This window comes from Pezoporus wallicus, unplaced genomic scaffold, assembly GCF_028554395.1.
Source record: "Pezoporus wallicus isolate ANWC-B61680 ecotype Strahan unplaced genomic scaffold, APGP_CSIRO_Pwel_v1 contig_2908, whole genome shotgun sequence".
In the NCBI taxonomy this organism is placed as follows: domain Eukaryota; kingdom Metazoa; phylum Chordata; class Aves; order Psittaciformes; family Psittacidae; genus Pezoporus; species Pezoporus wallicus.
The window spans coordinates 1,259,177-1,287,131 of NW_026642179.1; the positions used below are offsets into that span (position 1 = coordinate 1,259,177).

Below are 27,955 nucleotides of genomic sequence, written 5' to 3' on the forward strand. Positions count from 1 at the left end.
CATTTTTACACAGGCCTATTAACAACAAACTTTGGCTGGGACTAAGCAAATGAAGCACAGAAGACTGATCTAACAAGAACGTGTAAAGCACTGAAAAGCCTTTGGTCCTATTATTTTCTGGGGGGAAAAAGAAACAACAAAGCCCCAGTCATGCAACCTGCAAGTTGCAAGTAACCTGCTAATTTCATTGGTGACCTCATTCTGGCTGAGGATACAGGAAATTCTGAAAAATCCTCATCTATTTTATGTGGAATTTATCTTAATTACACATAAACTCTGACTTCTTATGCCCTACAGCTCCTTCCACCTGAAGACCTCAAAGGGCTTCAAAACAGATTAATGAGCCCAGCACTGCAAATCCTGTGTGAGTTAGAGTGGTATTATCATCATTAAAAAAAGGAGGGGGGGAACCCACCAAAAAAACAAGCAAAGACAAGGGTAAATTAATGACCTGGTTTCTAGAAATAATGAGTGCCCCACAGGAGCCACTGCTATCCTTACTGGGTGGAGTGCAATGGAGGCTAATTTGAACAAAAACACTACTAGACACAGCTGCTTCTTGCTTTGCATCCAAACACCTCAAAACATGGTACAAGCATGCATATATTGTCTTAGCCACATCATATCTCTGCAACATGCAACAGCTATCATTGATGATGAAATCCTGACCCCCTATGGAATTTTGCCAATTGAAATGTCTCATTAAGTGCTCAAAATGTTACTGTGAGATAATGCATTACTGATAGAGATGGGAGCAGTACTCGTAACTAGTAAAATCAATAGATGACACCAAAATGAATTAAATTTAGGTAATTATAAGCACTTAAAAATTCTAATTTGCATGATTATACTGACATATGGTTCAATCAAGAAGCTGCATATATTTATAGCAAGATAATGGCCTATAATGATATAAGAAAACCAAAAAAAAAACCCCAAAGTATTTCTCTTCAGATACTTTTATTTAAACATTTTGTATCTGTCCAGCCAAGCTGGTGCAGTATAAATAGCATGGCTGTATGGTGAAATACCTTCCCATTAGCCATTATTTCCAAAAAAGCCTGAAAGCAGTGAGAAGCAGCAGGCTTCAAATTCTTCTCACTTATATCATACATAATTGGCCCAAGCCTGCAGGGTGCTGGAAGACCTCCGTTCTCAGAGAGATCAAGGCTGAATAGCAATTACTGGAAGAATCATGGGTCAAAGGCAACTGAAGGGATCAGCACCTCTTAGAATCAGGTCCACTGTGGATAATGAGCCAGAGAACAAAAATAGAGCACAAATTGCTGTAATTAGGCAGCTGAAACTGGTAATATATATGGGTGTTCAGATTCGTTTTCTCTTTCTGCTGGATACCTTTGCTTTCTCCAGAGATGGAACACCTTATTCCTGGCATAGTATTGTTTATGAAAATATTTCTAAACAGTGAATAACTGAGCCTTAGTACTGTGCTCAAAATAAAGTTAAGTAACACTGAAGAGCACTGTTATTTCCTTTATTCTTCAGTCATTTTCAACAAAAGTCACAGACACAGGTAAGTTATTTTGAATATTTAATATTTTAGCTATTCTCAGTCCTTTGCCTAGTCTTGCCTCAGCAAAAAAGGAGCTATCTCTAGACCTTTAGCTGCTCTCATACCTGACAAGGGAGTCATAGATGAGAAAAAAACCTGCCACCAAGAGCTGCCTGGGCAGGACGGTAACCTTGTCAATCCTGACACCACCACAGGGTAGCTGAGCTGGGAGCAGGCTGCTCAGAGTTTGAAATCTCTGCTGCCACTGCTTTGTAAGGTGATACGTGTATGCAACACCCACCCCACCAGTCCCCTTCACCTCTCCCTCAAACAAAGGCCCCAGTTTAAAGTGGATTAGGCTAGGTGTCAAGTTTCCCAGATGACCCATTCTTTATACCAGTAAGAGTATTTCCTAGTCAATGCAGCCATTCACTCCCTCTCCCCCTTTATACTAAAAAAACCCAAATAAAAAGACCCAAATGAAAACCATAATTCATTGCATGAGCTAGACTTACGTCTGCCTTTATGCCTTGGACAACAAGCGCGGGATTCAAGGGAAGCCGACAAACCTTTACCTCCTGGAAGAACCGCTGAAGTCTGTTGAGTTCCATCTTTAACACCTCCTGCAACATGTGAATCGTTATGGCAACATGAAAGAACATAGCAGCAGCTTTTAAACCCTTGACTGTCTTTCTGTATTTTAAACAAGCAGTACAATTTCTGGAGCTAGCAGCATCCATGCAAGCTTATAACAGCTAATGAGGTCATGCTGAGGTGCAGCTATTAAAAATAAGAACTGTGATTTTACTTCGCATTCATGTTTTTTTCTGACTAGGTGCACTACCAGTTCACGCTGTCGTGTCAGTTCAGAATCAACACCCTTCATTAGAGGCTGATTAGCCTTGCACCTGCTTTGCTGCATCTCATATTGTTTTTGCCTTGATGGACAACTTCATAATTTGTTGCTTGTTGCCTCAACATTGTGATCTGCCTCGCCTAACTGTAGGTGCGTTAACTGCGAGGTTTAGGAGTTTCTCAGTATCACAGTAACTGCAGCTTTGAGACTAATTTCTAAAATCCCAATTATGCATAAATAGTGTATAATGTCTCACTATTTCTTTTTCTTTGCAAGGATTTTTTCCTTGCATATCTTTTCCTCTATATACTCCCATTTTTGCTTTGCTGCTCTCAGTAGCAACAGTGAGAGTTTTCTGAAAACTCCTTTGAAAATCTTTGAATCCCTAATAAGGCAAAAAGAAATTATGGTAACTTTCATGATAACCAGCAGTGGCAGGCATATTTTTATTTGGCTTTCTGGTCTGTCTTGCTGAGCTCCCAGCAAGCAGCGGTTTTACACATCAGGTAAGTAACAACAGCTGTCTTGGAAAATTAACAGTTTTGAACTGGAAATGTAAAAGCTGTGCCTGCTGGAGAAGAGGACTATAAGCCTGCTGCTACCAATGCATTTCTGCAGATATGTGTGCAGCATTAATTGCTGAATGCTGTATTGAAGATATTAAGTACAGTCCACTCTGGTTGGCTTTGCTAAGAAATGAGGATGTTCAGCCTGTCAAGGACAACTCTTAGCAAGGTTTTCAAGAACAGCAGCTCTACAGGAGTCAAATATTTTGAGATGAGGTGCTGAATGTGAGCCTTACTTTCTGTAAAATGCTAACTGGTTTTGTTGCCATTATTTCTGACCACCTCCAAGTCTGGTTGAGGAACCATCAAAGAAGGAATTTAAATGGCTTAACAGATTTACTGACCTCAAATTAATAGTTATGAGAATTGTCCCATTAAATACAAATGTTTTACTTGTTTTCAGCCCATCACAAAATTTTACAAATTTCAGTCAAATCTTGTGGTTTATTTACGTAAAGGGCACTATAGGTAAGAGCTGTTACCTCAGAAAAAAAAAACTTAGATGATAGAGGAGGTATTTTTAACAAACCTTTCTTTTTGCATCACTGGCAGCTTTCACTTTTTTGGCAATGTCTTCCAGAATTCCGGTAAGATTCTCCTCCTTAGAAAACTCATTGTTCAGGGTTTTTCCAGCACAGAACTGGAGAGCAGCCAGTACTTTCTGATACCAGATTTTGAAATGAACTTCATTCTGTGCATTCTTCAACAGCCTGAAGGAGGGAGGGGAAAAAAACATTTGTGTATCTTAAACTGATTTTTATTTTCCACCACCTCTAGCAGAAACAATAAATGGACTCCAGACTAATCTGTATTTGGTGACTTTGGGCAGCAGAGAATGAAAACAAAATGTGTATTCGCTGTCATCAAACAAGTCCCATTTGATAACTAATGAGATTCTGAGTGTCTTGAATCAATAGGAACCTGCCATTTCTATGCATTGTCAAACATAGTTCTGTGCCTGTATTGCTTCTTATTTCTGCAAGAAAATTTTACAAAATGAAAATAACTTGTATTTTTTGAAGTCCAGCCCTAAATATATATCCCCAAATCTATTATTCCTTCTCCCCCCCAAGCTCCTGCCAGTACACTTATATAACTAAGCATATCTTTCAGCTAGGAGATGCATTTAAAGACTATTTTAGATGCAGACATCATCATTCTAGAAACTTTCTCTATTTTAAGTTGAGGAGACATTTCTGAAATGGGCCATAGTTCTAAAAAGAGTGAAATGAGCCCATTTTATTCCTTTCTTTACTGGTAAGTGTTGGTCTAAAGCAAAAACTCAGCTCAGTTCTGCTGCAGTTTGTAAAAGCTTTGGAACAGGAGTTATTACTAACATAAAAGTCAAAAAGAAAAAGTCGGAAAGATACTTTTCCTTTTTTTTTTTTTCAGTCTTCTCTAATTACACATTCATTTAGGCCAGGAAAACTGTTGAGCTTAGGGAGGTTTCTTTAGTTATTTGAACTGATCACTGGGAAATCTTTTCTGTATGTGGGCCAGAGGTTTAGTACACATTTGATTTATTTTTATAAGTGTAGATGTAATCACCAGCTTTGTAGTGCTACTAACATCCTTCCCATTGCCTGGGATTTTCTTTTGCCTGAAGGACTGAAGAGCTGCTCTTTGCTTTTGTCCAAACTTTCTTCCCCACAACTTCACCCTTAAGTATGTCTCAAACCTTAAATTCCTTGTACATGTCTAAATTTTAATGCAGTTTCCCTTACCCGAAGAGGTTATTCAAACCTAAGAAATAATGCTAGTTTTCACAGGAAATCAGAGAAGCTGTTGACTTTAAAGGCACATCATATATGAATGTCACGCAAAAAAGCAAGAACAAGATATATATCAAGCACTGATATTTAAAGGAATTCCTATAAACACTTCAACTCCTTCAAATCTTACATAAGTCACTACAGTATTGCTACAGCAGTCCATGCATCTATTGGTGATGATTGATTCTTGTCATCTTTTATAAGGCAATGTTCCTTGTAGGTCCTCTTTTCCTACATAATTCAATGAAGAATAATATTACCTACTGGCTTCTGAAAAGCCTTTCCAGTAACACAGAACCTCTGAACATCTAAGGGCTTATAAGTACTGAAAATCTTAATAGAATGTGTGGTGTTTCTATCAGAAATTCCCAGACATGAAAGGGAAGAGATATGAGAAGTTTATCACCACCACTCTCTGAAGGAGACTGTCAAAAATGACATCTTTTTTCCTGTACGCTAGTAAAAACAAATAATTACTTTTTTTGATCTGAAGGAAATAGAAATTGTCATTGCAGTGCCTGGTGGAAGGCAAACCCCACCATATGGAGGCAGTTGTATTCTTATCCTCAACCCTCCCCAAACTGAAGAAGGCTGAGAGAACATGCGTGTATGGAGGTGGATAGACTAATTCTTCCAGATTTCAAGCAGAGTAAGTCCAAGATCCCACAGGATGGGATTAACTTGCTTAAATGTAGATGTCCTGTGCCATTTTAGATATCCCAGGAAATCCTATTCGGCCTCTGCCTTGGAAGGGCATGGGTCCACTAGAGGCAGTATCTCCTGTGTGATGCTCCCATGCAGATGTCTCAGATGCCCTATGCTGTCTAAAATAGCCTATGTTTAGGGTACTGAATCACACTTTGCAGGGGCCTTTTAAGTCAGCTGTAGGCAAACAAGGTGATTTAGAACGAAAACATACTCTGTTCACTTCAGCAGCAAGTCAGGAACAGGCTTGGTGATTATTTTTTAAACAAAAGCATTACTGACAGTCTAGACTGTCACATGGGCAGGAATTTTAGTCTACCAAAGCACAGCACAGCTCAGTTTTAGTCCATCTAAACAGTTTGCATTTCTCTTGGAGCACAGGAAGAATGAACTTATTCACTTCTTCCCTGCAAAGACATGTGAACCTAAGAAAAGACGACACCATTGTGATATCTCTTTTGAACTGGCCAGGTTATGCTGGTGCAGAATCTTCTGTCTGCACTTAGGCTTGCATCGGAATCATCTCCTGAGCATTCACTTACTCCATTTTTAACGGTACATATTTAGAATCCAGAAAATCCTTTTCATGTCTCTTTAATCCTTTCAGATATACAGAACATTAAACCAACTTTTTATTTTCCTAAAATGAAAGGCTTAGGATTTCACATACAGGAAGCAAAATAGTAAAACAAAAATGGTTTTCTATTTTAAATAGAGCTACTCCCTACATAAGGCAGATTTACTTAGAAGATACATTTTTTGATCATTCTTCTGGCTGAGTGCTCACAGAAAATAAGCTTATGTACATATACAATATAAAGATTTCTTTTCAACCTGAGAAAGGATTATGGGCCAGATTCAGATAGCTTATGCATAATTTGTACATAAAGACAGAGGACATATAGAATCTGAATCCTCTCTCATGTGCTTCTCTCATGAGCCCAATCCACAGGGAAAGTTGAGGCAGTTATGATCTCACTGGTAAAATCCACTTCCATGCCAGCTGCAGCCCAGCACACACTCCACAGTCTGAACCCACGTGGCAGCTTTTGACAGTGCATGTGCTTCCCCAGCAACCCCATGAGGGGCTTTACACTCAAAATGCATCTAGTGACTGCGGTACAGGCAGCACAGCTTCCTTCTGGCGGCCCACCGGGGTAGGTAAGCTTTTAAAAGCCGGTGGACCTTAATTTGAAAAATGATTTGGATTAACTGGGTCTGACTTTCACATTCATTTTATAAAAGCAGTCCCTACGAGGATACAAATGATAGCTTTTAATGTGATGACTCATTGTAGGCTTTGCTGAAATGTTTATTCAACAACTGAACAAATACGCTGTTGTAATTCTGTCTTCCCAGTTTCCTGGCACACACATCTTCACCCTGCCACTGAGCGAACTCAGCGGAGATAGGAAAGTCTGCAACTTCTGAGGTTACAGGATGGAGAAATGCTCAAGACGCTAATGAAATTTTCAAGTTAGAACAGGATGCCTCGCTGTGACTGAGGAAGACAAAATTGGAAAGATTTAAAACTCATGGCTGCCAGTAAGGAAGTATTTGAAGGGTTTTGTGGCTTTTTTCCCTGACAATTTTCACAGGCTTCTGCAAGACAGAACTCAATATAAATGCCTGGCTTTATGCCAGGCCTAGATGGAGAATCTTGCTTCTAACAACAGGGAGACTTCCTCACTTCTCTGGGTTCTCTGATTTGGGACAAACGCCCTCGTTCTCAGCAAGATCAGGGGAATTTAGACACCATCCCAAGGTCACTTTCCCAAAATAGCACAACAGGGCTGGAAACAGAAGGATGCTGACCTGAAATTTAGCAAAGAAGCAAACTAGGCTGCCTCTGCTTAGCAGCAGTCTGAAGGTCCAAGTCAGATGCTGAGGCACCCTGAAAGATGCCCCCAACATCTGCAAGCACCTCATTCTCTTTCTTTCTGCATGCACCCACTCCATGCCTGCAAGGGGGCTCCAGCCCCCTTTTCTGGCACACTCAGCCGCAGAAATGTGTGTGTTTTCCTGGGTAGAGAAACACAAGTGTTGTGGAAAGATTTTTGGTAGAGGCCAGAGGGAAGGTGGGATTGAATCAGGCTGAGGTGGCTGCTGTGTCAGAGGAGAAACAGGGCTAAAACCACCAGCTGTGGAGAAAAGGAATTTCTTTTTTTTTTTTTTTTTTTAAGTGTGGGAGAAAAAAAAGAAGGAAGGAAAGGAATGAGATTAGATGGATCTTGGTACCAAAACAGGTGATCTGGCCTCATTATGCTTCTGTGGCACAGGGAGAGAGGGAAGTTGATGCTCAAAAGGCCTCGCTGCAGACACAGTCTGCTCTCTGAGTTGGACTTGGCAGCCAAGTGAAAGAGTGAGGCTGCTCAGACAGCTCTGCTGTTTGAACATCTGTTCCTTGTCTCCTTCAGAAAGGGGAGCAGGGTGGACCAGAGGACAGGTCTGACAGGACAGATTAGCTTGCAGGTTGCCTGTTAAACCACATTGTAGCAAAAAAATCCAAGAAACAGCCAAATCCCCAGTATTTTATTGTAGGTTTAATCCCACCTGCTATGAAAGAGCAAGGCACAGTTTGATGGGACTATCTATGTGTGATGTGAAAGTGGTGACCGTAGTAAATGCATTTCCAAGCAATGTCTGGTATTTATTAGACAAAGCTGTGCCTACCAGCACACACTGTATACTATTTGCTTAAGATGCCTTGAATTCAGAGAATTCAAATGAAAATGAGGTGCCTTAGGGTTTTAAGGTGAGTGCATAAGTACTTACTCTATTGGTCAATCTTTGGTAAACTTGAACAAGTCAATATGGTTTCTTGCTATACTTCATGCCTGTTTTCTATTTCACTAAGCAGGAGGCAGGAGGAGTCACAGAAGAACAGAACATTAGTACAAGACTGCTGCTTGCCATAACAATAATTGTGTTAATATTACTCTCCACAGCCCTTCATATTAAAGATTAGCACACAAACCCACTACCACTGCACAGCTTCCATGCCTGAGGTTGCCATCTGTCTTTGATTTTAATTAGCCATCCTGCAACACTTCTACACTGTCCCTTGTGCTTTACTGTGCCATGGAGCTATAGCACACACCTGAAGCATATGACCAATTTCATTTTCAACTCCTTGAAGAAACCATTTTACTGTTTGTATTCTTTAACAGGAGAATAAGTAACAGGAGTCTTTTGCCAGTGGGGTTGCATTTGGGCTTTCTGGCTTCTTAGGTCCCACTGCAAGTTATCTACAGACACAAGGATGAGACAGATGACCAAGATGTGTAGCTGAAAATTAATACTTCCACCTAGCCTGTGATGGGCCATAAGGATGAGTGGGCAATTGCTGCTATTAATTTCTCACTTGTAAGTAAAACTTTTCTTAATTTTTGTTTCGTTTTTTTGTTTTGATTTGTTTTTTAGTCTCCCCACACTGGACAAGGTTTTTTTTCCCTGCAAGTGACAATGGGAATAATCCCTTTGATAGAGATGCCCATACAATAAGTGCTGCACAGACACCGTGAACTCCAACGCTGAAGTTCACAGTCGTTCTTCACCCTCTAACAACAATCCCCATACTAACAAAGTACCTGTCATCCTTCATCCCCTACACCCACAACTCCCCTTACTTTTTCACTTGCTAGCTGGTCTGCTCAGGCATGGCCTCTTTAGACACAGCCAAACTCTCAGGCAGTAGGGTGCCAAGCTGGCAAATAGGACTGCGGCTTTTGTCTTTGCCAGTGCCTAGGATGGATGATTGAACTTGCTGAAACTTCTAGGAATGTGCCTGTAGGATGGCAGCTATTGCTTCCCAGAACAGAAAGAAACACTTGCGCTTGTTGCAATGTAATCTTTGTTCCTAGCCTGCTTCACAGCCGTGGTGAGATAAGCCTTCAGTGGACAGCAAAATTTAATTTCATTAACCTGGCTGGAAAGCCTTAAAGTAGCTCTTTTCTCATGTTCCTTTGTTACTCAAAAGAAACACGCTATCTCTGTCAACTTCTTTTAACAAATAGATACAGGACAATACCTCCCTTTTTAAACTAACCCCAAATTCTAGAAAGGTGTGACATATGTGCTACAAGTCAGAAAGGAAAACACAACAGCAGCACTGTTCTGTGTAGACCTATTGGAGCATCACAATCAACAAAGTAACTGGCGTATAAACAAACAACTGGGAAGCACAGAACGCCTATTCTGCAGGGGGAAATGATAAGCAAAGTCAATTAGGCAGAAGAGTTAATGTACGACAAAGATGGAAGGGACACAGCGGTTCTCCCAGGTGACTGCAGTACTGAGCATTTTCCACAGTTTTTCTGAAACACTGTGTGAGGCCATCTACTTGACTGGAAGGACTAAGAATGAACTCCCTTTCCTTCACCAAGTACAAAGCCAGCAGAAAGGGAGAGGTACAACAGGGCTGGCAGAACTCTGCCTTGTCTGCTTATCTTTTCTTTCCTTCTGTTGTAGAACAAGAAGAGAATGAAGGTTTACATTTCTTGAGCAGAGAGAGTGAAGTGCGGTACAATATTTTCTCTGAATCTTTCTAACCAAGTAAGTCCCAGGATGTATGAGCAGCAGCTGTTTGGTAGCTTGCAGCACCTGTCCACTTTTGGCTCTTTACAGAGTCAGTTACTGCAGTCAGCTTCACATGCTGCTTCTCCTACAACAGAGCTGCTTTTACAGACTCATTTCTCAAAGCATTACCCTTGAAGAGGAAATACCTCTGCTTAAAGTGAAATTTTGTTTTAAAAGGACATGTGACACATTCGCTTTTGTTTTTCTGAGTCTTTCTTTATAACATAATTTAGAACAGATGTCTAAAACAATGGTCTTCCTTAAACAACAAAAAGTTGTTGCAGACTTTATATTATGAAATATGCTGGTTAAGCTTGAGAAACACAGCATTTCTACAGGAGCCAAAGGGCTAGTTGCCATTATTTGCTAACTTTCTTTCAAAGGTCTTTCCGAACAAACCCATACAATTTGCATCCAGAAAATAACAGTAGATTCAGTCAACCCAGTTCCCCCTACTCCCACTGAATGCCTTAGCTGTGGAATGAGTGTCCTGCTGACTCACAAAAAAACAGCAGATCAGTGAAAACAAAGGCTATGCTACGCTATGTAAGTAAGTTGCCAAACTCTGCTAAGGTTGCCTAGCAGAAAAATGTTCTATTTGATACATAACACAGTTAGTTGTGCACACTTACATATTAAGAAAATAAACCCCAGATCAAATCGTTTTGTCCGGAGAAGAAAGAGATTTACCTTGAAAATTAACTGTATTGAGAATTAATAGGAGAGGCACCACTCTCACAACCAGATAGTAGATGCTACCTGGTTTAAAGTCTAACAAAGAATTGATCAGCATCATAACATGGCTTCTCTAATTTGCTGAATGGACATGTTAACATCAGCATAAGTGCTACAAGCATCATTTAGTAAGAAGTGCTGTCACTGTCAGTCTCTTTCTGCTCAGTTTGCAAGAAAGAAAAGAAGAATAAAACTGTTAGCAAAGTCGGTCTATTTCCAGTCTGCTCCATTGGGTGGACTCTGTAAGAAGCAGGGGACCAAATTCATTAACAAACTATCATGAACACAAAAAATACCTGTAGCAGAACACCAACACAAGTGGTTGTTTCCAACAACATCTGTATACAACAGCACTGACCTTGGATAACTTCAAAATCTGTGGGTGAAGTTTCACAGTCCACCAAAGACCCCACTCTAACAAAGTGTTAATCCAAAGATACAGGAATGAAATGCCTTCATCCTAAAGTGACATTAATATCAAGTGACTCAAGCTCAGGCTTGCAACTATAGGCCCAACTGTTCTCAACTATTAATAGAAAAAAAAGTACCATTGTCTCAGTAAAGAGAATAAAAAAAGAATTATTAACTTTGCCCTCCAAAAGCAGTATTCTGAATTTAAAACAAAAAAGCTGCTTAACAAATGTATTGCATCTAATATCTGCATGAAGATTATCTATGGGGCAGTATTATTTTGCATTCAATGAGAAACATGGCATTCAAGTCTGGCATTAATTTTGAAAAGTCTGGTTCCATATTTGCCAGTGCTTCCTCCACATGCCAAGGTACATCCCTGTTCGTGCTTGTTTCAAAACTGTGGATTTTCTCCTCAGAACAATATTATATTGTTGTCAGAATTTCATGCAGTGTCTTACACCAGAATCGGCAAGCTTGAAAGCTACCAACCACCTATCTTTATAATAGCTTAGAGTAAATTTGTGGCATGGAAACTGAAATGTGCCATTCATTCCAGGCACAACAGAAATTGTTGTGTTCTTCCCAGTGGGTATGTGCATTGGAAGCTTGCAATGAATGGGATTAGACAGGATAATCACCGCTAAAATAAGCAGACCCAATGGCTTTAATGGGATGATGTCCAAATATGCCAGCAATTAATTGGATACAGGAGGTGACTAAGCTACTCTACTTTCAAACCATATAAATAAACTACAAAATTAATCCAGGTTCACTAGAGCCAATGGAGTTGCTAAACTTTATACCATATCACAATTTAGGCCACAGTTGTAGCAGCAATCCACTGAGAAGAAACTGAAAATGTTTTTCCTCATCTGACTATTGTTTAGGTAGTTCATGTCTACCAAAATAGCTTTGGATAGCTTCTGTAGCTTCCCATTAGCTTTACAGCTGGAACAAAAAAAATCCCTTGTGACACTACAAAACAAAACGTATGACACAGAAATAATTCTGTATGGTTCTGCATGCGCTGGGCAATTCAGATTTACACAAAACTGCAAAATTAGACCTGAGATACACTGCAATACTTCGATCAATTTCACTTTAAAATGTATGCACTTGGTTTTTTTTTTGTTGTTATGCTTGCTTGTTTTAACATACTAATACAGAAGTAGTTTCAGGAAGAAAATTAAAATTGTCTTTCTACAAGGTCCGCATGGCTACTCATATTAGGAGCAGTTCAAGTTTTCATTCATGTATTCTGAGCCAGATCTGTACTTTGTAACCCTAGAGTTTTCAGATTACCGTTCTTATGACTCACTCTGGGCTTTGGAAGGAAGTGGTTTAGTGTTTTGAGAAGGAATAGGATGAGAAAGTGACCTTGTTTTGCAAATATTATGCAATTCAAAAGAATTTACTCTGCAGACAGTACGTCTTGTGATGGGCTGTTAATTTTCCTATTAACACTGCTCTGAACTCAGTTTCAAGAATTCACTTTGTTTAACAATGTCTACAGCCAAAGCTGTTATCTTTCAAATAGAGTCTCAGATTTTTTGACAAGGAGCTCAGATGTCAATTGAAGGACCAATGGGATTTGATACATTCCAAATATATGCAGATATAACCCTTCTTTTAAGGCAGCATCACTTCTACCTCTCTGGAAGAAACTATCTGTAGAACCATTATGTTTTAAGAGCAGGTAATACAGGTACTAGAACTAGGATCCTGATCCCACATTATTTCCCGATGTATCAGTCTCTTCTGGATTCTCTTTCTGCCCTAAATCAGTGTCTCTGCTTATCTTCTTTCCCCAATTTCTAATAAAGGAAACTTTTTTCAAATTACCAGAATTATACAGGAATAGGGAGGTATAATGAGCTTTCAGCAGGTACTGCTTTAGGTATTTCAGCAATGATGGTATCTCAGAGTAATTACAAGATTAAAACACTGTTTTCAGGAGACCTCTCGTATCTCATGTAGTTGTTTTCTGTAAGACGTTGAGTCTTCTTTTTCTGGTAATTTGCCATGTGGCATCTCATGCTGCACAACAAAGGATGCATGGATCAGATCACAGAAACTTGCTACTTGTGTGCATGTGTGTGACTTTATCAAAAGAATAACTTTGAGGGAATCTCCAGAGCTCGCATGAGGTGGCATCGTGAAGACATATGGTCCTTTACACTTCAAAAATAACTAGTGAAAACTCATTTGTTTTCAGGGAACAGAAGAGAGAATCAGACTTTTCAAGAGAGGATTCTGTAGAGTCCAAATAACACTTTTTTATCTTTTTAAGATTCAGACTCTTCTGAGCGAGAGTTCTCTTCAGACTACAGTACTCCTTATGCATAAGGTCACTTTGCAGTCTCCTTCAAACAAGATGATACCTACCACGTTTTCATTTAATTAAAGCGGAGGAGACCATTAAAGATGGCTTTTCTCAGCTCATCCCTGTCAGTAGCAGAACAAACATTTACATTGTAAAGAAGAGTGTTTCTGTTATCTTCATACCCATACTTTCTAGGCCTGTTTTCTTTCTTCCTCTCTAGTTTTATTATTTTTCCCCTTTCCTTGGTCTCTCTTCATTTTCCACTCCCCACTACATATAGCAATGATATCTTTTGCAAAGGTAGGAGAGGAGAGCAGAGCTGAGAAGGAAGTATCTTTAGATTTCTTTTCTTTTTTAAATACTGGCCTGGTTCCGATCTTCCTTCCGTTTCACTGCTTTATCGCCACCAAATATTGGCTTTGTAAAAAGAGATGTGGGAATTTGAAGCTAAGTTTATGTACCAGGGAAAGCTTGCTGTAAGATATTAGTAAGAGAAAACTTTTTTTTAGCTGGCCCTAGGGTATTTTCCTAGTTGGCAGCTGGCCTAGTTACCATGGAGGAAAGAAGAGCTGGAGGGCAGGCACACTAGGAAAGTGAGGCATAGACCTATGTGAAATTAAGTTGGCTTAATTTACAGAGGCTTGCTGAAATTAATCTCCCATTTAAGATAGCTCGTTGCTCTTTCATTGCTTTACATTGTTTTGTCTAAGTTTACAAGTCCATCTTAGGTTTGCTGAGACATGTTCAACTGTGGGACCAGGTCTGGATAAACTTTTGAATAAGCTAAATTCCCTTTTAATGAACCCCTATCCAAGAAGCTTACTTCTTAAGCTTTTATCAAGGAAATCTTACATGACTCTTTTCAGATCAAACCGTACAGTGCTGGGGTAAAAATTCATAGATTTTAATGTCAGAAGAATTTAAGGCAGATATAAGAATGCAAATCTGTCTTGAATTCCTGATTGTACTTGCTGGATGACCTTGGCAAATACTTTAACTTTTCTATGCTTTGGATTCCTTTGCAAAGGGGAAAGGATTATTTACCTTCCCATTAGATGCTGTATTTGTTTCTAAGCTGCTCTTATGTCACAGAGGCAAATGCCAAGGCAAATAGGTCTGTTAAATAACATTTTCACCTCCTTCCTATGTGTACTCTTATAGCCAGCATTTTTCTATCATATGGGAGAAAACAGCAGCCCCGAGCAGTTTTTCACTTATGAGAAAAGCAGAATTAAGGTTTAGTTGTTGTGATGAAAAGTTCAGCTCTAGTTCCAAAATTTACAACTGCATTTGTGGAAGTATTGTTGCAGTAAGCAGATGTCATATTTCTGTATATCCTGAGTCAGGTAAACAGTGGAGCATTCTCTCCAGGGGCAGTTACTGCACTGGCAGAGAAAATTCAGATTAGCCACCTGACACAAAATGCTGATGGGACTTTGAAGTGTACTGGCTCTGCTTAGCTATCTTTCCTGCACTCAGAGTGCTGTCCTTATGCTCAGTCCATGTGAAGGTACAGCTGGATAGTGGACTGAGTGGCAGAAATCATAACTTTTCTCCCTTCTCCCACCGTACACATGCTCAGTTATTTTTATTGCCTGAATAGCCCTGAATTGACCACATTTCTCCTCAGATGTTTACTCTGCTAAGTGAGCAAAAATCTGTGTGTGCCAAAAATTGATATGGATAAGTGCCATATTATTTCTACTGGCAAAGTAGTGGCAGTACTCATGGATTGGCAGCCATGGGCAAGCCTTGCAGAGCAAGGTAAATTACTATTTAAACCTCCTTTAAATTCTGTTTAAAAAAACTGATGATAAAGCAGAGCAACAGCAGGAAACTGCATGTGTCAGCTTTAAACAGATGCAAAAAAATGATATTAAAATGGGCTGTTTTCATACCATGACCGAGCAATGTACTTCTGAGTAACACACCGGCAATTGCAAGAATATTTGCCATGATGGCTGCTTAAATTCATTTCGACAAACTGCTCTATCAACAAAAACATATACATGAGATCTGGGGTTATGAGAGTCACTCAGAAGCTGGCTAAGCAGAGCCCATTAGAAAAGTTTAATTAATAGAAATGCTTTTCCTGCTAGAAATCATTGCACACAATGAAATGACATTGTGGAGGAGGCTAAGTAAAAGAATAAATACTGATTTCTAATACCAGACTCAACTACTCGGGTCAAAGCAGAAATTAGCTGAACTAGGTAAGCAGAGTTTTATCATCTGTCATTAAGCCAAGCCCTAAGAAGCACTGAAATGTTGTTTACTGTCCCTGCCCAGTGCTCACAGGATATTTGGTACAGGTAGTAATGCCCTATTTCACAGCCACAACTCCACTTCCTTTGTTGATGTACAAAAAAAGGTCTTCCCTCAGTTAAAAGTGCAGAATGTGTTACACCACTCACAGTGAGGGACTTTAAATTAATCCACACCCATGGATTAGGCTCTGGAAATCCCTGTTCAATCCCTTCCTTATTAGCCAAGGCAGCTGCCACACTAAAGCTAATGAGCCTGATTAATATCAATTCTGTATTATTTTTTTTACCAGACATCAGATAACTTTGTACTAATCCAGACATTTTTACCCATTTAATATCAGATGACATAATTTCTCATTTAGCACTAATTGAAAACTACTGTTTTCTTATTCCAAAGAGTATTTCCTGTCACTTAGAATGTATGGCTTTTTGTATGGCTATTTTTCAAATATCATCATCAAATTTTGTGTCTTCTGCCTAGCTGCAGAAATTTTATATCCAAGCATGTGAATGGTGACGTGGGTAGATTGGAACAATCAGGTAATTTCTCTAACAGGTTTCCATTTCAGCAATTTTTCTTTGCATTTTCCATTATCTATTTGTAAAACTTCTGATTGAGAAAAATGAATAAAAGTATAAAACCCAACTCTTTTAGTCCTTCTTTTTGTTTGTTTATTGTTGGGTTGTTTTCTTTTTTTTTCGGGGGGGGGAGGCTTGTTGTTGTTGTTTGGGGTTTTTGTTGTGGTTTTGTTTATTTGTTTGTTTATCAACTAAAGAATTCTGGGTTTGTTGAGCTTGCCCTTAAGCTTGGTTTCTTCAGCTGTTACAGAAGAAAGTGCACATCCCTACTGCTACCACATTTGCTCTTATTCTAATGCAAAAGATAAAATCCCTCACTGGCTACAACTGAATATCAGTATTTATATATCAAGGAACTGACCAGAGGGAGGAGGAAATGTACTTCACTACAATCTGGGTGAAAGACACTATTAATATTTGTGTGATGAAGTGTTTGGAGTGACCCAACATTGTCATCACTGATGGCAAGCAGTTTCTTGGTGCCAAATAGATCATTTGATCATTCTTGCCTGTTTGGGATTCTATCTTGTGGTTTTCACCATGATACTATCTTTCAGCTGATGAAAACATAAAATTACTGTTGAAAGTCTCCATCCAACGAATGATACCTATTACCAAGTTGTTTATTTAGGAAACACTGGTATTATTCTCAGTCCTTCCTAAAATGAGAGCACCCTTTCTACAGTACATTATCTGAGGACCACCCATGGCTCAAGAATTGAAGGACTGAGGAAACTAAATCAGAAAACAAGCCAAGACAGTTACAGAATTCATTTGTAATCTACAGAAACATGTAAGAGCTGATGTCAGGAGGAACCTCAGGAGGTCCTCTGTTTTATTCCCTGTTCCCAAAAGCAGAGCTAGCTCTGATATTGGATCACGTTGTTCAGAGGGTTTGGCCTCAGCAGGAGGTTGGGAAAGTTGTGGAGATGGAAAGGAACAGTGGTGCAATCTGACCATATGATGATGGGTCCTTAGAACATGAGGCAGTTTCAAAAGATACAACGTAATGACAGGCAGGCCTTCAAGGATATGGTTGTTCACCTTAGGAGGACAAAATTCTGTTGACCATCATAACTTCTTTGGAAATAGTAACAAGAATAAGTGGGCAAAGAACTGCATTTCTAATAACTTAGAAATTCACGTCAGTGACATGTGAATGTCACTCTGGTCTGCTTTCAGTCTCAACAACTGCACTGCAACTGAAAAACAATCTCTTATAAGCACTTCTAGCTGCATCCCAACTGCTGTAGGAACAGCAAATACTCATTTAGATTAATTTTAGGGTATGAACAAAGATTCCACATTATTTGTTACACTCTCTAAATCACATCAGCCAGAACTATGCTTGGCTACAGAATAGAAGAGATTGGGGGTTTGCCTGTGCCACTGCCTGCATATAATTGTGTGTTTGCAATGCAAAAAATGTAAGAGCTTCCTTCTCTGAATGAACAGCTGACTACTTACCGCTATTTGCCATACAGTCTTTCAGGTTCTTAAACAAGCTCTCAGGCAAAGGAGGACAGTTCAGTCAGAGTCAGAATTTGTGTGAAATGATCAAGTATGAGTCTCCAGTGGCTCCTCTGAAAGGAAATGGCTGATGGCTGCCTGCTTTCTAGAATCAATAACATAGACTGAGATAGAAGCACAGAGCAGTTACACACCTAGACACAAGGGTCTCCAGAGGAACTCACGGCAACACAGGCAATCAAATCAAAATTACACTATATAGAGAGGGGAGAGTAATGGGGCAGGTTATACTTGGGAATGATGTTCTTTTGTGGAAGTGGTTCTAGATCTCCCAGTTGTCTCAGGAGCTCTTCAGCTGAATATGAACTTCACATCTGGCAAAAATGAACTCTTTGTTTCCTAGAGAACAGAGCAGAAGTATATCACTTTGTATATTACTTATCTCTGCTCTCCTCTTGCTTTTCTGCATCTTTCCTCCTACAAAGATATTTTGCTTTGCTATCCTTCTCAGTTCCACCAGTGACTACTTTCTACCCCTTAGCCTGCCTCTTTCTCATCACTTCATAGTTCTACACTTCTGTGCAGTCACTGAAAATATTGTGGCAATTCCCTTCTTTTCCAAACCAAACTTTATTGAGCAGTAAAGACTGCTCAGAATTCTGAGCTTGGGAAAGCTGGGATTGAAGCAGAAGAGACAGAAAAGTTTGCAGATCCAAGTGGAAGGAATTCCCAGTTTCATCCCTTTCAACTGCCAGAAGCATGCTGCTTTGCACATTACATCCTCTACCCATTTCCAAGTGAATCTTGAAGAAAACTTTCATTTCCAAACATGAAACACCAAGGATTAGATTATAAGGGCTGCATGCAGGAAAGCATGTGCACCAGTGTACATATACCTGTAAACATAAGAAGACAACGGCATACATGTGAGAAAGCATTGGTCTGGGAATGGACTAGAAGGAGGACTTGGAGGAACAGTTATTTTAATTTTACTGGATGACAGTCTGTGAACAATTGCTGGGGGAAGCTGAAGACAAAAACCAAGCACTAATGTAAGGGAAAAAAAAGATACATTTTTTTCTTTTTTTTTTCTTTTAATCTACTTGGATATAAGCCCTGCTACACAAGCTGAAAAAAAAAGAAGAGTAAGAAACATAGAAGAGGATTTTACTAAGAGATATGTTGAGGGCTGCTTTGTTGTTTATGCTGACATACTTAGGAGTTTTACGCCTAAGGATTTGAGCTCTCCAAACCATTTATTAGATGAGATGAGAAAGGAAATCTCAGTTTGTGAGAGACTAATGGTGCCAATTTGAAAACATCATCCACTTGTGTATGTCCTATTGCTTCTTTATTCAAGCGACCATTTAATTTTTGTTACTGAGTTTTATTATTGCAATAGCTCTTTCAGCGCTCTGCTCCTTTTTAATGGAGAGGGCTTTACTATTCCTTACTTTCCTAGTTTTATTAATAGGATGTTTCTCTTACTTGCTTATTCACTACAGTTTATCTAGATCCTTATAAGGGAAGCAAGAACAGTCAGCAGCAGAGAAATCCTTTATCTAGTTTGGGTCAGGCTATTTTTGAAAGCCATCTCCTAAAGCATCTTAAAATTGATCACCACTGCAATTCTTCTCATCATTAATAATACTAACAAAAAATGTTGGCTTTACTTCAATGTTTGTTCATCCACACAACAGAACATGCACCACTCTAGAGCTGCAAATGTTTCAGGGCACTTTGCTTCTGTTGCTCAACTGTACCTTTGAAATTCAGACCTCTAATTTTTCCTCTGATAAGACACAGCCAGCATGTTATTTTTCTGCTGTCTACTAAAATCAGAACTGAGTAGAAACAAAGTATGAATAGAAACAAATTTGTACCTGCCTCTTAAAATTTTCAGTGGAGGTAATTTGTATTAGCTCTTTGAAAGATAGACAAACAAAACCAGAATCCATTCCAGCACTGAAGCTTTGATCACATTTACAACCAAATAATTTCCTGTATACAAGCTGCCAGCAATTGATACTCTCTTAAACCCTACACTCCTCTTAATAACTTTTTGTCTTTTTAACATAAGCAAATAGGTTTTCCCTCAAGCAACAGCCATCAGTGAACAGCAGCCAGGTGACATACAGCACAGGTGAAATACCAATGGTATTTTACAAATCATTAAGTTTAAAAGATGATGTGTTTTCAAGCTAAGAAATAGACAATCCGTCAGTGGTTTATGATTGAGCAGATCAGATGAACACCAAAAGGAGATGTACCTGATACAACAACCTTTATATTTGGGATTGTCTTAAAGTACTCATTGCATTTCCCCTAAATTGAGTTGAAAAAATGCTGGGACTTGCTTTAGAATGAATGGGATAACTTTTAGCAATACATGGTGGGAGGTAAGATAAATAATTAAAATAGCTCAAGGTGACACTCACAGGGTTAGCTCAGTCCCAAGTCTCTACTTTCAGATCTTCAGTGACTAAGTATTAAGAATCTTTTTTAAACTTCATTTGGCACTTCATATACCATCTGAATGTTTGCATCTGAGCTCAATGCTTCTGTCAAAAGCTCTGATTTTGATAAATATTCTTAAAAAAAAAATCAAAGATTTGTAACTGCTATACCTTAATCTTTCAGCCACCTGTTATTAATATAATATTGTGATAACACATCTCTGAATATCTTTATACAGGCATAATGGGACTTTTCAAGGAGAAAAGTAAATTCTTGTAGCCTGAATTTCTGTCTGAAACAAAGAAATAATGCCATGAACTTTACCAAACAGAATTCTGTGTATTTGATAGACACGACAGTGAAAGCTAAAGAACAGTTCAGCTGTCTCTTGACTGAGATGTCTACCACTTGTATGAACTACTGGGTAGAATTTTACAGGCTTCAGATTTGGAACAAATATTAATTCTTTTAGATTCACTGGTCACTGTCTTATTTAATTCAAGGGTTCAACATACATCAGTTTCAACCAAGTAGGCTCTTTGCCAAGGAAACACTGAATGAGACAATGTGACACATGGTCTGTCGCATAATTCTCTTGCTTAAAAGGAGGTTATTACAACATGTTAGCAGTGTTCAAGCAAAAGAGCCATGCAAAGACAACTCATCTGACAATCCCTTCTTTCCTTTCTCAGCTTATTTTTAATTTGGGCCCTGTCCAAATGACAACATTGTGATTACAGACTAATATAGCATTTAATATGGGTGAGCATTCAGAAAGCAATTAATGCTTAATATTTTCAAATGGGTTTTATAAATTTAATACTGAAATAGTCATCATGTGTAAATAACTAGAAATATTGAATTATAATATTTCTTCACAGCTGACCTAGCAGGACCTTTTATCTCCTCACTGGAAATACTGCCTTTTATTCTATTTATTTATTCATTTATTTAAAAAACTGTTAATATTATATTTGGGTTTACATTAGGGAATCTTTTCCTCAGAAACATTCCCATTGGTCACAAAGTAATGTCCTATTAAAACATGTACTGATGGATCATATTCAACAAAGTCTAATCCATGATTCTCCTTTTTCTGGTCCAAGGCCCAGCTTTTATTCTGGTGGAGAATGATCATTAAACCTTGAAATATCAACCACGAAAATACACAACTGACAGCAACATTAAGATGACCACTAATTCATCACACTGAATGTCCTGTTTCCACTTGAAGCCTCTCTTTGTTTATTCATAATTTCCCTAAAAGGTGTCAAGTGAAAGTGATCAGAAATGGGAATGATGTACTAAACTCGATCCTGCCAGACAGGGCCGTGATCAACTGCATGATAACTATAAATGAGGATCCCCAACACATCAACCCAAGAAATTCAGCCTGCACTACCCTTATTCAAGTCATTCAGTAAGAACCATGCAACACACATTCAAAGAAAAGTTGATTGAAAACAACTCTCTAGGGTAGCTCAAGACAAATTTTGCCAAAGATTGGTTCAAACAGTCATAATTAAAACAAAAAAGCTTGCTAAGCTGCAAAGAGAAAAGACCGATAACAGAGCCAGACTTATAAAATGTTTTACATAATCTGATGCAATTTTGAAACATCTGCAGATTTATTTTGCATACAATAATTGCCATTTATAGAAAAAGCCCTATACAAATGAGATCACAATGAAATAGTTTCCAAACAATCACAAAAGTTAAAAGCTGAAAGTGCAAGCATGAAACATGAAGAAAATAAACTTTATGTTATATATGACAAATTTAGAGTGAGGCATCCTCTCCTAGTATTTCACCTCAGCAATCAGAACCAGGTACAGAGGCCTTGTAGCAGAGAAACAGCCTGCTGGAGTATCCCTCTCAACTGCAGGATTGCTCTTGGGTGAACAAGGCAACATTTAACTGGTTAAACACACCACCAGCTGCTCAGGTGAGAACCACAGGAGATTCTCCATGCTGTTTACTTTCCCACTGAGGATTGTACTCTTCAAAATAATTACAGCTTGATTTGGGAAATTTGCATAATCTTTAAATTGCAGCTACTGCTGTTACAGTATCACAGTATCACAGTATGCTAGAGATTGGAAGGGACCTCAAAAGATCATCTAGTCCAATCCCCCTGCCGGAGCAGGAACACCTAGATAATGTTACACAGGAATGTGTCCAGGCGGGTTTTGAATGTCTCCAGGGAAGGAGACTCCACAACCTCCCTGGGCAGCCTGTTCCAGTGTTCCGTCACCCTCACTGAGAAGAAGTTTCTTCTCAAGTTTAAGTGGAACCTCTTGTGTTCCAGTTTGTACCCATTACCCCTTGTCCTATCATTGTTTGCCACTGGCTCCATCCTCGTGACACTCCCCCTTTATATATTTATAGACACTAATAAGGTCACCCCTCAGTCTCCTCGTCTCTAAACTATAGAGACCCAGCTCCCTCAGTCTTTCCTCATAAGGGAGATGCTCCACTCCCTTAATCATCTTAGTTGCCCTGCACTGGACTCTCTCCAGCAGCTCCCTGTCATTCTTGAACTGAGGGGCCCAGAACTGCACACAATATTCCAGATGCGGTCTCACCAGGGCAGAGTAGAGGGGAAGGAGGACCTCTCTCGACCTACTAACCACCGCCCTTCTAATACACCCCAGGATGCCATTGGCCTTCTTGGCCACAAGGGCACAGTGTTGGCTCACGGTCATCCTGTGGTCCACTAGGACCCCCAGGTCCCTCTCCCCTACACTGCTCTCTAACAGGTCGTTCCCCAACCTATACTGGAACCTGGGGTTGTTCCTGCCCAGATGCAGGACTCTACACTTTCCCTTGTTATATTTCATCAAGTTATTCCCTGCCCAACTCTCCAGCCTGTCCAGGTCTCGCTGGATGGCAGCACAGCCTTCTGGCGTGTCAGCCACTCCTCCCAGCTTAGTGTCATCGCAAACTTGCTGATAGTACACTCAATTCCCTCATCTAAATCATTGATGAATATATTAAATAATACCGGTCCCAGTACTGACCCTTGAGGCACTCCACTAGTTACAGGCCTCCAACTAGACTCTGCCCCATAGACTACAACTCTCTGGCTTCTCTCCTTCAGCCAGTTCACAGTCCACCTCACTACCTGATCATCCAGTCCACACTTCCTCACTTTAGCTGTGAGGGTGCTGTGGGCAACTGTGTCAAATGCTTTGCTGAAGTCAAGGTAGACCACATCCACCGCTCTGCCATCATCCATCCACCGTGTTATTTCCTCATAAAAGGCTAAGAGATTGGTCAAGCATGATTTCCCCCTGGTGAAGCCATGTTGACTGCCCCTCATAACCCTCTTATCCTTGATATGCCTTAAGATGGCACTAAGGATAAGGTGTTCCATCACTTTCCCAGGGATGGAGGTGAGGCTGACCGGTCTATAGTTACTCGGGTCTTCCTTCTTGCCCTTTTTGAAGACTGGAGTGACATTTGCTTTCCTCCAGTCCTCAGGCACCTCTCCCATTTCCCAAGACTTGGTAAAGATGATGGAGAGTGGTCTAGCAATGACTTCCGCCAGTTCCCTCAGCACCCGCGGGTGCATCCCATCTGGACCCACGGATTTATGGATGTCCAGATTGCTCAACTGGTCTCTAACTCATTCCTCATCGACTAAGGCAAACCGCTCCGTTGACCTGACTTCATCTGAGGTCTCAGGGGTACAGGGCTCCTCAGGACTGCCTGCAGCAGAGTAGACAGAGACAAAGAAGGCATTCAGTAGCTCTGCCATCTCTGTATCTTCTGCCACCAGGGCACCCATCCCGTTCATCAATGGGCCTACATTGCCTCTGGTGTTAGTTTTATCTGCCATGTATTTGAAAAAGCTCTTTTTGCTGTCCTTGACCCTTCTCGCCTAAGGAGGCCTTAGTCCTCCTAGCTGCCTTCCTACATCCTCCAGCAGCAGCCTTATATTCCTCCCAAGTGGCCAGCCCCTCCTTCCATGACCTGTAAACTCTCCTCTTCCACTTGAGCATAACCAGCAATTCCCTATTTAGCCACGCAGGTCTCCTGGCCCTCTTCCTTGACTTCCTACGTGTCAGGGTGCTCTGATCTTCAGCTCGGAAAAAGCAATCCTTGAATGCCAACCAAAATTAATTGTGTCTTGGACATTTCAGGTTATTAAAATTGGTTACTCTTCATATATTGGCTGAGCTTAATGAATACCTAAAGAAAATTTCAGGTTAAAGACATAAATGCATGGACTTCTTTCAGTCATCTTTTCCCAGTAGTCCACCATAGTGTAAAAACCAAAACAACTTCTACGTATCTATCAAATTCATGACTGAAAATTATCCATTTGAAGTGACAGAACTAGAATGTTTTGTCAAAAGCTTTCCTGATTTATTGCCACTCTGGTTTACATCCCCAAATGTTCCTCTGGGACAAGCAGAGATTATGTGAGGTATCCATCAGGAAAGATTTTGGTGCTCTGTTTTGTTTTTGAGGGAAGCAACAATAAAACATTCTTAATGGAAAAAAAGATGAAAGGCACAGATGAAAGCCTAGTGTGACATCTGCACAGAGCCCTGCTCTGAATCTCTCCCTCAGCAACACCCACTCCACTTCCTCAGTCCTGTCCAACTCCACAAGCAGGTTATTATGATCCATCAAATGCTAGCATAAGCGACACTGTAACAGACCACCAAAATGGCTTGTTCAATCCTTTCTACAGTGGATATCCTAAAGACAACACCCATCTTTCATATTCAGTTACAGCATTGGAGGGGTTATGGCAGATATGACTTGAAGCTACTAGGGAGTTTTCCAGCATAACTGAAGAATTAGATTTGTCAGCTTCAACATTTTTAAATGTAAAAGGAGCCAAAACAAAAATAAATCAGACAAGCAGTGTTTGGAAAAACAATGTACTGAAAAACGTTTTTCTCAGTGCTACATTATAAATCATGAAACAGCTAAAAGAATTAAGGCCAGTTGCTCCTTTTTAAATTTCTTTTTCAGAAATCTTTTCTCTTTTTTAGTTTATCTTTTCAACGGCAAGTAGGTTCACTTGTACAGATACAAAGTGGTGTTTTTTTCCATTAGAGTAACATGCACTGATAACTTTGGCATTTACAGACTTCTTTATGTTGCACTTGACAATGTTAATCCTCTTCAAGTATGATTTTTGGCATGGAATATCCCCTGTTCCAAAGGAGACACACGTACACATTTATCTCTATGTTCAGTAACTTAACTGCAACTGAATATTTTTTCTGAACAAATACAATCAATGATGTGACCTGTCATGCTTCACTCTATTCTTACCCCAATATATGATCACAGTGGTGCCTTACCTCTTTCTTTTCATGCTTGTACCCAATTTGAAAAAACACACAGCATTCCTAGATTTCTAAATATTCAAGAACACATTCATTCTCCTAAGAATCATTAAAATAATTAAAATCAGACACATCTGTTGTTTATGCCCTTTGTCAAGGATTCACCAGATTATATCATATCCACTAAATTACAAAAAGGCATAGCTTTGATTGCTTTGTTAGTGGTTACATGGATTTCTTTTTTTTAAAGTGGTATTTTTTTAGAAGGGTGGGAAAACTAACTCCCTCTTTATATTTAAAACCTTAAAATGCTGTGTTCAGGTTGTTAACCTTTCCCAGTAGCGTTTGCAATTATGTTTATTATTTTAGTCAGAATATTTAAATTTAGAAAGCAAAATCATAGCATCTGCAACATCTTTGCTCTTTGGTAAACAAATGTTAAGTGCAAAGCCGTTTAAATTAAATAAGTGAAGTTAGTTCTAGCAAAACATATCACACTCTTAGTCCCAGAGAATAAATGCCTCATTAAAAGGGCACTAAAGCCAACAGAAAAAGTCCCATAAACTGCAAAGAGGTATGGATTCAGACTTCTCTTCTTTGTACATGGAACAGTATAGACAACAACTTTACAGATATTTCAAATATGCCTGCAAATTTGCCTGTAGCTTTGCCTGAGTGTATTATTTCTAGCATGCAATCCAGGCCTTTCAATTATCCTAGTCATAGTCAGCCTGTGCTTTAGGGTGCACTTACACAACTAAATAAGAGACTCATGGAGCACTTGCTGGACCTGGAGCCAAACGGCATAGATGTAGTGCATTTGCAGCCCTCAGAATGAATCTTCACTGTCCATCACTGGACCTTGGCTCTTCCTCATGCTCTGTGGACTACACCCTGTGGTCATGACCAATGAGATACAATTCTCCATGTGTGCATTTGAGCCCATAGCGTCAGAAGTGCTGTGAAGTTATGTTATGGTGCATGAATAGTAGAGATACTAAAAGAGACTGAAGGTCAGCATCATCTACCTCAGATGGCTCACATGAGCATCCAAGTATGCGTAGAGCTGTGTTCTAGGACACAGTATGTCAAGGCTAGTGAGCTTTTGCCCATCTTGTCTTTTATAGGGGTGGTTCCTGGAGTGAACTACTCACAAACTGTGTTCAAGATCTATCTTGGAGAAAGCAGCTGAAAATAGTGCAGGACAGAAAGGCAGCAGTTACAAATTTTGGCAGACTAAAGGTCTAGCAGTTGGTCTTGCTCCTCAGTCCTTTTGTACAGAGCAGTATTGACAGACCAAGGGTAGGTAGACACTGACAGCAGCTAGTACCTCCTTTTATCAACTCCAGCTGCGGTCACAGCCAGTTTACTCCTCTTTCTTTAGAGTCAGAAGAAAGTAAGTCTAAAATAGCACTTTTTCTTAAAATCTAGAATATTTGAATTAAATGTAAGACATGGATTTGTTGATTTAAATGTACCATTTGCCCACTCAGTCTGTAAATAATAAAAGTCAAAGCCAACAAAGAGATATGCTACTTCTTTGTGCTTCTTCACAAAAAAATTTCTTTGTCTCATTTGACACCATCTTATTCTAAAACTGGAGTCTGACAAAATTTAAAGTCTGTATATTGGGAAACAAAACAATTATCTGCCTGTTTTCCAAGGCAATAAGCCAAGTCCCACAAGGCTAATAATGAAGCACTAAGCATAGTAGATGGTTGAGTCATTATCTCACAAAAATAATGTTCTAATGGTGTTATTTACTATGAACATAAATAACTAGAGAAAAAAAAGGTCTCCAAATTATTGGCATTTCATAAGTAAGGATTATGATTTCAGAACTAAAATCCCTGAATGTGAATCCCCTCTATGGTTGAGGTTCTCTGCAGTCCAAACCACAATGATGATCACATAAAGTACTCTAAATTTAGATGAAATTTATAATCACCTCTTGGTTGAATGACACATTACCATCAGAACGTTTGTAACATTGAGCAACTCCAGACTCAAATCCTAATGTAGGGTAGCAAAACAACTGATCAAGGTGGCTATTCACAGTTACCTGTATGATTAAACGATCTTTTGATTCTGATCAGTAAAAGGACTGAATTAACACAAAACAAAAGAGACACCTTTTTTATTTACATTAATGTTATTTTAATGGGTTGGGCTTTTCAGCCTGCTCTACACAGTTATTTAGGAAGTTCAATAATAATTAACAGACTTGATAACTTCTGACTGTGGGAGAAAGACAACATAATGTCCTTCAGAAAGAGCTGGAGGATGGCTGCCTGTTTAATGTTCAGATAATTAGGAGTGTCTGACAGACGAGTATCTGCTTTATTTATTTGTTCTTTTGAAGTCTTCAATTAAATTATGGTTAATGCAGACCAGTTTGACACTGAAAAATA

General features: G+C 39.4%; 1 protein-coding gene across 1 annotated transcript in view; it reads right to left on the bottom strand.

Annotated features, from left to right (window-relative positions):
* The window catches only part of PIK3C2G (phosphatidylinositol-4-phosphate 3-kinase catalytic subunit type 2 gamma), a 208,370-nt gene that overhangs the window by 86,752 nt on the left and 93,663 nt on the right, over positions 1 to 27,955 (bottom strand). The window contains exons 19-20 of the mRNA XM_057428016.1: positions 3,465 to 3,645; positions 2,029 to 2,136 (exon numbers count right to left, since the gene is read on the bottom strand). Coding sequence (XP_057283999.1) covers positions 2,029 to 2,136; positions 3,465 to 3,645 — 289 coding nt within the window. The remainder of the gene's footprint in view (positions 1 to 2,028; positions 2,137 to 3,464; positions 3,646 to 27,955) is intronic.